This window comes from Armigeres subalbatus, chromosome 3, assembly GCF_024139115.2.
Source record: "Armigeres subalbatus isolate Guangzhou_Male chromosome 3, GZ_Asu_2, whole genome shotgun sequence".
NCBI lineage: Eukaryota > Metazoa > Arthropoda > Insecta > Diptera > Culicidae > Armigeres > Armigeres subalbatus.
The window spans coordinates 69,186,809-69,200,161 of NC_085141.1; the positions used below are offsets into that span (position 1 = coordinate 69,186,809).

A 13,353-nucleotide genomic window follows, 5' to 3' on the forward strand; every position below is an offset into this window, starting at 1 on the left:
ATCGCCACTTTTCGATGATTGAATTCTCGCTAGCTCTTCTTTCATGTAACAATTCCGTGCCAGGGATAGATAGAATCAGGTTCAATTTGCTTTTAAACCTCCCAGACGTTGCGAAGAGGCGCTTATTGAGCCTGTTCAACCAGTTATTGGAGTGCAACATTGTTCCGGATGATTGGGAGCAAGTGAGGGTGATAACCATCCAAAAGCCTGGAAAACCCGCGTCGGATTGTAATTCGTATCGCCCCATCGCGATGCTGTCCTGTCTTCGGAAGCTGTTGGAGAAGATGATTCTCTTCCGGCTAGACAAATGGGTTGAATCGAATGGTTTGTTGTCAGATACACAATTTGGTTTCCGCATGGGCAAGGGAACGAACGACTGTCTTGCGTTGCTTTCTTCAGAAATTCAGCTTACCTTCGCTAAAAAAGAGCAAATGGGCTCAGTGTGTTTGGACATTAAGGGGGCTTTTGATACAGTTTGCGTCGATGTCTTAACCGACAAACTCCACTCGTGTGGACTTTCACCAATTTTAAACAATTGTACAAATTGTACAAATACAATTTGTTGTCAGAGAAGCGTATGAGTTTTTCTCATGGTGACTCGGCAACTTCACGAATTAGCTACATGGGTCTCCCCCAGGGCTCATGTTTAAGCCCACTTCTTTACAATTTTTACGTCAGAGACATTGATGAATGTCTCATGCCGAATTGCTCGATAAGACAGCTTGCGGATGACTGTGTTGTATCCGTTTCGGGGCCAACCGCAACCGATCTGCAAGGACCATTGCAAGATACTCTGGACAATTTGTCCACTTGGGCTACGAAGCTGGGTATCGAATTCTCTCCGGAGAAAACTGAGATGGTTGTCTTTGCAAAAAAAAACACCCGCTCCAACTGATGGGTAAGACAATCACTTATAGCATGTCTTCTAAATACCCCGGAGTCTGGTTCAACTCGAAATGCATCTTCGGGAAGTACATTGTGTATCTGACACAAAAATGCCAGAAACGGATCAACTTCATGCGATCAATAACCGGAACACGGTGGGGAGCGCATCCCGAAGATCTTATGACGTTGTATCGAACAACCATTTTGTCGGTCCTCGAATGCGGTAGTTTTTATGCTTTCACAACACACATGCTGAAGCTTCAACGGATTCAGTACTGCTGTCTCCGTATCGCGTTAGGATGTATGAATTCGACTCATACGATGAGTTTGGAAGCACATACGGGAGTACTGCCACTAACAGATCGTTTCGCGGAACTATCGCTCCGGTTCCTCATCCGCTGTGAGGTTCTCAATCCATTGGTCATTGACAACTTCGAGAAGCTGCTCGAACAAGACCCTCAATCTCGATTCATGAGGAGGTAAGCCCATCTTCGGTTGACACCAATCGTGCCAACTTCTTAGACTCTTACAGTTCCACTGTTACTTTTGATCTGTCCATGAAGCAGGAGGTTCATGGAATACCAAACTTCCTTCCTGCAGAGGTCATACCTTTATTATTTGCAAGCAAATACGGGCACGCCAGCGAGGAGAGAAGCTTTTTTCCGCGAAGGCTCAAAATTGGATGACTCTACTGGTTTCGGTGTTTTTAACGTTTTTCATAACGCCTATTTTAAGTTGAAATAGCCTTGTTCCGTGTATACTGCTGAGCTGGCAGCTATACACTATTCACTCGAGCAAATCGCATCCCTACCTCCTGACCACTTTTTCATCTTCACCGACAGTCTAAGCTCCTTGGAGGCTGTTCGGTCAATGGAACCGGTTAAGCACTCAGCGAATTTTCTGAGTGGGATACGGAAAGCTTTGACGGTCTTACTCAATCATCATGGGTGAGGTTCCTTCTCATTGCTCGATCCCGGGAAATGAGAAAGCGGGCTCTTTGGCTAAGGTGGGCACTATGGAAGGTGATATTTACGATCGGAAAATCACCTTCGATGAATTTTTCACATTAGATCGTCAGGAAACCTTGAACAGCTGGCAACGGAAATGGACAAATGGGGAGTTCGGTAGATGGCTGTATTCAATTCGCCCGCAGGTGTCGAAGCGTCCATGGTTCAAAAAATTGAATATGGAACGAGACTTCATTCGAACCATGTGTCGTCTAATGTCCAATCACTTAAAGTGTATAATACACATCTTTTCAGAGTGGGGCTCTCGGAAGGAAATCTCTGTGTTTGCAGCGAGGATTATCAGGACATCGATCATGTCGTGTGGGCGTGCGATGAGCATCGTGGCCCCAGATCTGCACTAACTGAACATCTCCGGGTCCGAGGAAAACAACCAAAGCCTATTAGGGAAGTGTTGTCGGGCCTTGATCTCGAGTACATGTCCCTGGTCCACCAATTTTTGAAAGTTGCTGATGTAAGACTGTAATCATTGTCTGCCCATTCCCTTGTCTGTCGTACCCCATTATGAATGTCTTCCTCTTGTTGTCCATTTCAATGTCTGTCGTTAATCGACTCGGCAAGTCGAGTCAAGTACGAGACACTGAGGACGACCTTACTGTTGAAGTCGAAATACGTATCTGTCAAGGTACAATTAAGTGGTGGAATTCAATGGTATTGTACAAACTCGTCTTATGACAAGTGATTCTGTTCTCATTTGTATTGAATAGCGCGTAGTATTAAAGATTGGGCTAATCGAAGATTTAACTTACCTCTGATCGATAGAATCGCGCTATTGTTGACCAAGTTATCCATGAGTGGAAGGATATGGCTGTAGCTCAGCGTCTCCAGTGAGTTACTGTCGAGATTCAGCACAACCAAAGCAGAAACACTGGTAAAAGTGCCACTCTCCAGCGTGGTCAGCCGATTGTTCTCCAAGTGAAGGTAGTGCAAATTGTTCAGTCCGTCGAATGCTCGTTCATCCAATTTCTGTTAGAATGAGAAAAACAAAACAAATATGTTTTACTGATTGGTCGATCGATCGCTAGTTCGCAACTTACCTCGATTTTATTTCCATCCAAGAATAACATCTGGAGACTCCACAGATCGGCAAACACCGTAGCCCCAATGTAGTTGACATCGTTGTAGGACAACTTCAGCACTTTAAGGTTCTCCAATCCCTTGAAGTACTCCTTGGCCAGCACCGAGATCATGTTCAACTCCAGCCGAAGTTCCTCAAGCTTCGTCAATTCAACGAACCCGTTATCGTGCAACTCTGCGATGGTGTTGTTCGCCAGGTTCAGCTTGATCAGCATCGGTAGGTTAACGAACGCTTCGCGATCGATCCGTCGGATGTCGTTGTTCTCCAGCATGATCTCGTCCAGCGCGTGGTGATTGGCAAAAGCATGTGAGTGGAGGGTTTTTATCTGGTTGTTCGGTAGGTTCACCGTCCGCAGTTCAGTCAGGTTACCGAACGCGTACGGGTAGATGTCCGAAATGATGCCGTACTCGATGGTGAGCATTCGGAGTTTTTTCAGCGTGAACAGTACGTCCGAGGGAATGTAGGTGAGATTGCCGGATTTGCGCACGGTAAACTTGAGATTCTCCAGGCTGGTTTGCGTGTGGAACGCCAGCCAGTTGGCGTCTTTTCGGGGAAGCTCCCCGTCGAATATCGAGCAGGACGCCTTTTGTGCCTTGGCGTGTCCTTCCGGTGAACAGTGGCAGGCCAATTTCATGTTAATATCCTCGGAGCAGAGATCCACCAGGGGAGTGGTAATCGTGGGCTGGGAGGCTGAGATCTGTGTGGATTTGCCCTTTCGATAGCTTTCCTTTTCATAGCTTCGGGCCAGTGTTGTCTGTAGAAGGCAGGTGGAGGTGAGCGAGAGGACAAATGCCAAGGTGGCCCAACTCGAGGACCGCGGAGGTGACATTGTTGAGGTTGGGTTTTTGGTTCCGATTGATGAGGGGTGGTTCACGGGTCAACGTTCACTGCTGCAGCACGAGTACACGTGCGGCAGGAGTTGGCGGCGGTTGTTAAGAGCTAATCCTAGATGAAATGGATGAAAGCCAGCCCTGCAAAATAGAAGGGAGAAGGAGAAAAAAAACGGAAATATAAACACCATTCGCTAATTGGTTTGATTTCGTTCGTTGGAACTTCTCGCTTCGATGGAAGCGAGGTGGTTTAGTTGTGTTTTGTTTCACAAGCGAGGGTAACTAATCCTGACTGTTTGTTTCTGCTATTTGAATTTTATTCAGTTAAAAGAAGAACTGGTTGTTTACTTTTCTGAGAATCGTATCGTTCTCTTCTGGAAACGTTCGATGTGAGGGGGAGATAACAAAACTGGATAGTCACAATATAATAATTGGATCAACAGATAGTTTGTTTGTAGTTGATTTACGGATCAATATTACCATTGATTAGGGATTTTCGCGCGTTTGATATTGTATGTGTTCTTTATACTGTACGTACCACCAAATTAGGAAGAATGTGATTTCTACGCTGAAATTTTTCTAGTTTGGATGAAACAGACAATTGAATCGTGATTGAATAAAACTTTGTAGATCTTTGTGGGTTTCGTGGCCGTGTGACTTGCGACTTCAATCGTCTAAACGCATGTTCTATGCCCCGGCAAAGAGGAAACTTTTCGTGATCGAAAAATTCTTCACTGATCCACTGGTTCGTTGTCTCATGCTAGGTGTTTGAGTGTTCAGTCTGTATGATCTCTGGCCGAAGACAATATTTCTGTCTTTTTTATCTGTACCAACCACCTTCGAATCTCTTCATTCCAGAGATTGCTTTCCACAACTAGATTGTTGTCGGCGTTAATTATCGTGACCAGCGATGTCATATTATAATTTAAGCATCCGTGTATATGTACATCCGTGTATTTGTAATACAAATTACACTTCATCCAAAAAAAAAATCATACTCGAAGGATTTCTAATTCTAAAATGAAATTCTTATTCAACTATCTTCGGCGCAATATGCATTTTGATAGTCTATCTTTCTGCTGAACAATGTAATAAGCTTTTTATCAGCTTCAATTGTTTGTTCGGTTCCGATATTAGCCCATTAACACCCGTGGAATAGAATAAGTATAGCTTACTGAGCATTCGCAAAAGCTGTCCTAGGACACAGAAACCACTGGCAGAGTGGCCTGCACCGTCATTAGGATAGTGGAAATGAAGTCCCCCAGTCCCTATTAGATTTTCGATTGAATAACTTTAAACAAATTAATAATTGTTTGAATACACATTGTTGAACGAACGAATACCATTATCTAGCATTGATTGGCTGTTTGACTGTTGAGAGGCTTTTGTTGATGTGATGAAAAAACAAGCCCTCGACTGTGCAAAGTGATCAGTAATTGAAAGGCTTTACAGCTTCTAACTATGACTATTTGTGCAGCTGTTATTCACACTTGACTGGACGTTTGTCCATTGTACACACAGTAAAGCATAATGTGAGTCAAGAGGAAAGCTATCAGTGTTGAGCAGTTAATTGAGATTAATTATTATCGAAACGAGAGACGAACATGCATTCAATGTTGTTGGATATTTGAGTGCAGAACCAATGCCAAAACCAAAGCTCAATATAAATCATGAAAACCAAACTAACTCACCAGCTAGTGATATTTACTGCCTTTCCAGAAATTAGCCAAGAATCAACTTATTTGGTTCCATACACCACTTCCATCCAACATGTTGCATTCGACAGAGAATAAAGCGTAGTTGATCACTATTGAGTTTCATAGCGATAGCGTGTTCCAAAAAATTCTAAATATTAAAACAGTTGAGAAACATAGTTACTAAGCCATAAGGTGCTATAAAATGCCTTGCAGAATACACCTATTCAAGAACTTCTACTCGATTTAGAAATGGCAAGCAAGCTTTGATACAATGCAAGTTACATAACGCCATTACGCTCGTGCAGATTTATCGAGAAATGAACAAAAAGCTTAAATGAAACGTGCATGCTAATATTACTCTACTTAGTATTTCAATAAATAAACTCGCAACTAATTCAGCATTTCAATTAATTTTCCTAGAATGTATTTGATTGATAAATTGTGTTGTTCAATGGGGAAGGGTCGTTTGGTCGAAACCCATTCGGCCGAAAGGCACCTGGCGGAATGCCACTTCTCACTTCTCATTCCTCATTTATCATTTCGCACTACTCACTTTTTACAGTCAGAAGTGAGAAATGAGGAGTGAAATGTGAGTGACTTCTCATTTCTCACTGTTTACTGTGAAAAGTGAGTATTGTTAATTGGGTAGTGAGACGTCTTCACGCATATAGCTTCACACAGCGAGAAGTGGGAAAAAAGTGGTGAGAAATAAAACGTCTCACTTTTCACACCTCATTTCTCACTTTTCCTTCACTTTCGGCAAATGACGTATTCAGCCAAATTTCCTATACGGCCAAATGTCCTATTCGGCTAAATGTTCTATTCGACCAAATGTCATATTCGGCCAAATGTCCCATTCGGCCATATGTCCTATTCAGTCAAATGTCCTATTCGGCTAAATGACCCTTTCGGTCAAATGACTTTCGGCCTAATTGTCTGTCCGGCCAAATGATATATTCAGTTAAACAACTTTTGGCCTAGTTGCCTTCGGCCAAACGCTCCATCCCCGATTTGTATAAATATGCCTTCGTAGCCTCTCTGCAGAGGTCTGGTCCCAAAATTACCGCTGCATGATCTACAAAATGCTGAGGTACTCGCAACTACACTCCTACCCTAAAGGAACGCATAATTGTTCAAATATTGCAACGTTGCAGTCGTTTTCGCAATCGGCACACAATAGATGCAGGCGAGTGAATGATGCGCGCGAGCCTCCAACCGAGCAGAAAGGTAAATACAACCAGCGTGTCGTCCTCTCAGGTTCGATCGACCACGGCCCGACCCTACTCGAAGCTAATAGAACTGTCGGACAAAGTCGAATCGGAGGGAAAAAAAGTGCACAGAATGGCAGGAATCGGGACAAGGGTCGAACATTTCTGACATATGAAGTCCATTTTTCAGGCTCTCGTTTTTGCCTCATTGTTACCGAATTTAATCTCGATTGTTCGTCCGCAGTATTCGCAATGACTTCCGATGGCCACGGGGAGAACTATGTCCGGATAATTCATTACTTATTCTATTATTGTGTATCCGTGCAAATAATGGCCCGGCATCCAGTTATCATTTCTTCACAGTACGAAAGTGCTCCTTTTTCGGCCGTTCGCTGTCTCACCGTTGTCAGTGCACAAAGGCGAAAGGTGGGACTGGGAAATAAATTAAGCGCTCTGCAAATATTGAATCCCTCATATGGTGGTCCCACGCCGGCTTGAAAATTGTGTACGGGATGTGTTCGATTTATCCTTGCTTGTTATTGGACCTGACATTGAAGTATATTTTTTGCGCTTGTTTTTATGTGATGAATTAATAAATTTGTGAGACAATATTTCTTGAATAATTAAATACGACAGCATGATCACTAAGTGATAACTTCAGTTAGTTATTACCTAGTGGTCAACAAGAAGGGCAGGTTTTGATCACTTTTAGATAACTCTATGACTCTATCAGTGTAGACAAGTTGCTCACATAAAAAATGGAATTTTGTGGGCTTCGTGGCCTTGCGATTAGCGACGTCAATCACATATACGCAAGTGCTGTGGAGTGTGGGTTCAATTCACTCCCTGGTAAGGAGGAAGCTCTTCGTAATCGAAAAATTCTCCACTGGTCCACTGGGTGTTATGTGTTCTGTCCGTTGTCTCATGCTAGGTGTTAAGTGTTCAGTCTGTACGACTTCTGGTCGAAGACGGTGTTCCTGTCTTTTAATAATGAACATAAACCTACACGTGGCATATATGCAGTTCCGAATTTCAAAGTGAGCGCGAGATTTCTTCATTTTCTCTGGATTCAATTCCTGGTCGTTGCTTGATGTTCATATGTGTCCGAACCAATGAGTTTCCGCTACTGACCTAACCGATGAGTGAGGGAAGGTAGGGTTACTTACCAAAAAAAAAACATTACAAGTTTTATTCCACTCTAGAGACGGTTCTCAAGAATATTTTTTTAGTTCACGTGAATACCTAAGAGTAAAATCAGCAGTGATTCAAATCGTTCGGGGCTGTCGGTTTGAATATGAATTTGAAACATTAATTTACCTAGCAGCTGTTCTAGATTCATTTTTTTTATACCAGTCAACTGTCAAAAAGAAACTGGTATATCGCTCAGTTCTACTTTCTGCAGATTTGAACCACGAATGAATCACAAAATTCAAATATTTTTCAATATGTATGGTGTCATTTTATCTATGGATCAATCCACTTTGCAATTACGGTGCCTTTCTTGGCGAAAAAAAAATTAATGATTTCATTTAGGTTTGTTCTATTATGTTCCAGATTTAAACTACAATAGTGGTCGAAGATTTGGAATGAAACTGAATCACTACTTATTTTACTCTCGAATAATCAATTTCGTGTTCAGTAAACTTCATAATGTTGGCTAGTATAAAAGCTAGTACCACACAGTTCACAGACATATATAAAACATTAATTTTGATAAGAAAAATGTTGTTTTTATTAAATCCATATAATAAAAGTAAGTCGAGACTTCTTTCCTGACGATTGAACTCGCGAACGGGTTGCCGATCTGCAATGTTTTTTCCTTAATCGATTCGTTTTTGGATCTGCAAGGTTTGCTAATACAAAACGTTGGTTAATTTAACGGGGAAATGTAAAAAATTATTAGATTACAATTTTGGATAATCTGTTGAGCAAAACAAAACAAGCGCACGGAAAGTGATCTAGAGTGCGGTGCTGCAAATAGTTCATTGTGAAATTTGCAACACCCGGGCAAAGCTGGGTTTCTTTCGCTAGTACTGTTATAAACTTTTTGCAAAGCAAATACATCAACTAATTTCTTTTATCATTATGTCATATATATATATATATTTTTTTTCCATAATGTGGTCACAATATAACAATTGACCACAATATAGCAGAAAATTGAGACTTTATTCAAGCCTTGGACATAGGACTTATTACGCTATCCATCATATAACCATAGATCCTTTAAATGTCCATGCTTCTTGGATTCATTTGATTCGACACTACAGCTAGGCACACGGTCAATATAGTAGGGCCTGCTTTTGCGGATACATGAAGCTTCTTATAGAAGTTTAACAGAGCTACTATTAGTTACATATTATTCGGCAACTCGCCGCAGGAAAAATTTTTTTTTTGTTAAATAACTTGGCTGCACAGCACATGCTTCCGAAATGGACAATTTGATATTGAATTTGCAAAAAAGACTCCACGTTTCTTGGAGGGACTCGAACCTTCAACCTCCTACTCTCTAGATGGGCATGTCCAAGTAACAATTTTGGTTTTATAACACTCTTAGAGACATCGATTTACTCTTCAAGTGTGCTATAAAACCACAATAAATCCATCGATGTTACTAGGGTGATAATCACTGAACAACAAGACTACTTCAAAGTCAAGTTTGCGGAACAGCCATCCGAATCCGAGTACCAACTTCTACCGTGGTTAGTCCTTTTTTGAAAATTGAACATCTTTCGCATGCTTGATTTGCCCAATCGTCACGGAGCCCACTGTCAAACCCCTTCACATTCTAGGCAGACACCCCACAGGACGCATCTCTTCACTCTAGCTCATGGGATCCCAAACTGTGGGTCGCGATTAAATTTTAGACCCTATTTGGTTCCAAAAAAAACTATACCGGTTTATATATTTGGATCTAAGTCAGCGACAATTTACACAAAAAAATAAAGGTTTATTACAAGAATGGTCACGATGGGGAGAGAAGGAGATGAAAAACAGTTGATTTTAGCGTGATGTACTTTATGGATCATTCCTAATGAAATAATGAAACAATCAACCGTCCAGCACGCACGAGGTCCTGGGACGCTCATGCAGGCTCGCTCGAGCTGTGTACCGCGAGCGAAGTTTGGTCGTTAATGTTGTACAAAATACAACAACGCGCAAGCTCGAGTGTTAATTGAAAAGCCAAATAGCCAAATGCGAATTCTGAAAAATTGTCGAGATTTTGGCAAATACGATGCAGGCCATTACAATCCAATTTAAATCCAATCTAAATCTAAATAAAATTTGATCTAACTTCAATCCAAATCAATTCAAAATACAATCGAAATAGAATAAAAAATAGCTGATATATTGGCAACAACAAATACGAATTCTGAAAAATTGTCGAGATTTTGGCAAATACGATGAAGGCCATTACAATCCAATTTAAATCCAATCTAAATCTAAACAAAATTTGATCTAACTTCAATCCAAATCAATTCAAAATACAATCCAAATAGAATAAAAAATAGCTGATATTTTGGCAACAACAAATAAAGGGATAATTTATTATGAGATGCTCAATCCAACGTGAACTCCCATGTATGCTATTTCTAAATATCAATGCATTTTGTACCTGATGGGTCGCAAGCAGTATGGGATTGTGCGGTGAATCGCATATACAAAAAGTTTGGGAACCTTAGTCTAGCTGATGTCAGAAGGACACCAGTGCTTAGGCTACCCTACCAGCTAAGAATACAACCCTTTACTGGCGGTCGATTGTCATCCAGGTGGGTGTCATCCATCCAATGGGCTTATTTGGCAACCAACATTGCAGAAGGTGAAATACACATCGAAACGTCCGAAAAAGACGCAAAAACCCGAAAACGCCGATAAGTGCAGGACAAAATGCATAAAATGGCATTTCATATTTTCTCGGAGGGATTAGTGGACATGGAGAAGCCATTTGACCGAATAACACGTTAGGCTAAAAGTCATTAAACCGAATTGTACTTTTGGCCGAAACGATTTGACCGAAAATGTTGTGTGGTCGAAAACGGCAAACTGCAAGAAAAAGGCATACGCTCAAAAAATGTCGTTTGTCGCAAAAATGCTTCTTGGCCGATTAGCCGTTTGACCGAATCGGTCATTTGACGGAAAATGCCGTTTGGCCGAAATGGTCGTTTGGTTGAAAGGGCCATTTGGCCGAATGGGTCATACGACAGTAAATGTCGTTTGGGTATCCATCTATTCGGGAAAGCGGAAAAAGCTGGAAATTGGACCCGATCGAAAAAAAACGGGAAAAACGCGGGAAATCACGCAACCAACTAGGAAATTTAACTATCTATGAAGTTGAAAACATTCTTGGTGATGACAAAGTAAAGAACTATTTTTTTGTAATGTCTTGAAGAACTATCATTAGAAAAATGTGAGTCACACAGAAATGGTTTTGGCAACTGGGCTGCTAGAAATTGATAAGGAAGTTTCTCAAGAAACTCGTAGAGCAAGAAATTTTCAAGAATTCCTAATGAAACTTATCGATAAATATCTCCATAAGTTTCAACTAGTGATGAAAAAATTCCATGAAAACCAATTTATCTAAGAGGAATTTAGCAATTTATGAGACAACTGTGGTAAAATTTGAACAGCTTTCAAACTATTTTTTAATAATTCCGTTGAAAAAATGGAGCTCTGAAAGAATTTCTGATACATGATTAAGAGAGAAAATAGAAGGAAAATCTAAAATATGTCTCTAACTTTTTACATAGAACATAAAAAACAAGTTCCAAAACTTTGAAAATTCTAATATTGCAATTTTGTATGAAGACCTGAAAAATTGGCACTGATGAATAAATTTTAGAAATTATCTTGAAAACAATTTAAAAAGAAATCTGAAAATCCAAAATTTTATATTGATAGAACCGCAAATTGAAAGTTATCACCGTAATAAGACAATGTAATAAGATCTATTAAGAAAATGTTTTTGAGCAAGTACAAACAAGCATTTGGGTCTTAGAGGGTTAAATAAAATCTTATATAAATGTCTGAAGCAACTTCAAGAGATTCGAGAGTTATTTCTAGAAGGTTGTTTGAGACTAAACCTGTCTTAAAGAATTGAGAGGAAAAATTAAGCCTAAGTCACTTCAAGAAGTGTGTTTCGACTTATTCTATCCTAATAAAGGCTACTACACTAGTCGTGCGATAACTGCAACATGTGAAACGTTTAAGATAACAAACGCTTAGTCAACAAACGTTCGGTAACTGCAACGCATTTTAGTCGCAAAACGGTTGACATTCGATGTCAGATGCAATGAAAGTGCATCTTAGTGTGCAGCGCAATGCACCCGCCATTGACTTTGACTTCGTTCTGAATTTAAGAAGTTTGATAGCTGCAAAACTGTTGCAACAATCGAATTGCAGTTGAAAAGCATTTCAGCTAAATGACTTGTAGTTATCCGATATTTTACAGTATTGAAATAACTGTGAAAAGTAAGAAGTGTGAAGGGAGAAATGAGGAGAGAGACGTTTTACTTGTGCTTCCTCGCATCTAATTTCTTATTTGTTACTTGTTCTCGAATTATAAACCACGTCTTTCCCTAAACATTGTAAATCTAGCCTCGAGTCACCACGAATACCTTAGCTTATGTCCCTCTCTTACTTCGTTTTAGTAATAAGATGCTATCCATTCTACAAAACATAAAGAATCGTGATTCCGTGAAGTGTTATACACGCATGAGTCTATCAAATAAACGAGTTTGAAAAAAAATGTTGCTTCTCATTTTCACTTCTCATCGAGAAAAGAAAAGTAAGGCGTGAGAAATAATAATTGAAAAATAAGACGTCTCACATCTCACTTCTTACTTCTCACTGCTTATTTCTCATTTCGCACTTTTCACAATGAGAGGTAAGAATGAGAAGTAAGATAAAACAAGTGAGCAGAAAAAAATGAAAATGAGGTGTGGAATGTAAGGCGTATATTTTCTCACACCTCACTTCTCGCTTCGGAAAGTGAGCAGTGCGAGGAGAGAAGTGTTCTTACTTCTCACTTCTCATTTCTCTCTTCTTACTGTGAAAAGTAAGAAGTGATAATGAAAAGTGAAAAGTAACAAGTGGGCAGTAGTAAATAAGGAATAAGATGTGAGGAGTGAAAGTAAAGTGTCGCAATGAGAACGTCCCACTCCTCAAGTCCAAATTCTTATGTCTCACTTCGTACTTCTAATTTTTCACAGTAAGAAATTCCTTTTTTCAATTATAGCAGATTAACAATATAGTCCACATAGAGAATCCCCATTTATCAGGCAACAGATAGCACAATTATACCATCTTGCATCACAAAAGACATACAACGTCTGAAAACGATAGCAGGGGGTGTGATAATTGGATAGATTACATAATTCTACAATTTCCTTTGCTTTAGCTATTGAAATTACATTTTATGAAATTTTATTTTCAAACTCAGATATCAAAATGGAATTATATAATGATATCTAGCAAACATTTAGACATGACATACTGCATATTGCTTCATAAGTTTGAACACCCCTCGACATGTCTTTTCACTACATTGATTACCTTATGTGACAACGCGGCGCTACTGTGTTGTCTTTCGAAATCAGCCAAAGTGGACTATATTGGTAATAGAGTATATTT

At 40.1% G+C, this 13,353-nt stretch overlaps 1 protein-coding gene across 3 annotated transcripts in view; it reads right to left on the reverse strand.

Moving 5' to 3' along the window:
• The window catches only part of LOC134225610 (connectin-like), a 235,996-nt gene that overhangs the window by 25,156 nt on the left and 197,487 nt on the right, over positions 1-13,353 (reverse strand). For all 3 annotated transcript variants that reach the window (XM_062705817.1, XM_062705814.1, XM_062705815.1), the window contains 2 exons: positions 2,948-3,959; positions 2,660-2,876 (listed from right to left, as the gene is read on the reverse strand). In XM_062705817.1, the coding sequence (XP_062561801.1) occupies positions 2,660-2,876; positions 2,948-3,817 (1,087 nt within the window). In that variant the 5' untranslated portion in view covers positions 3,818-3,959. The remainder of the gene's footprint in view (positions 1-2,659; positions 2,877-2,947; positions 3,960-13,353) is intronic.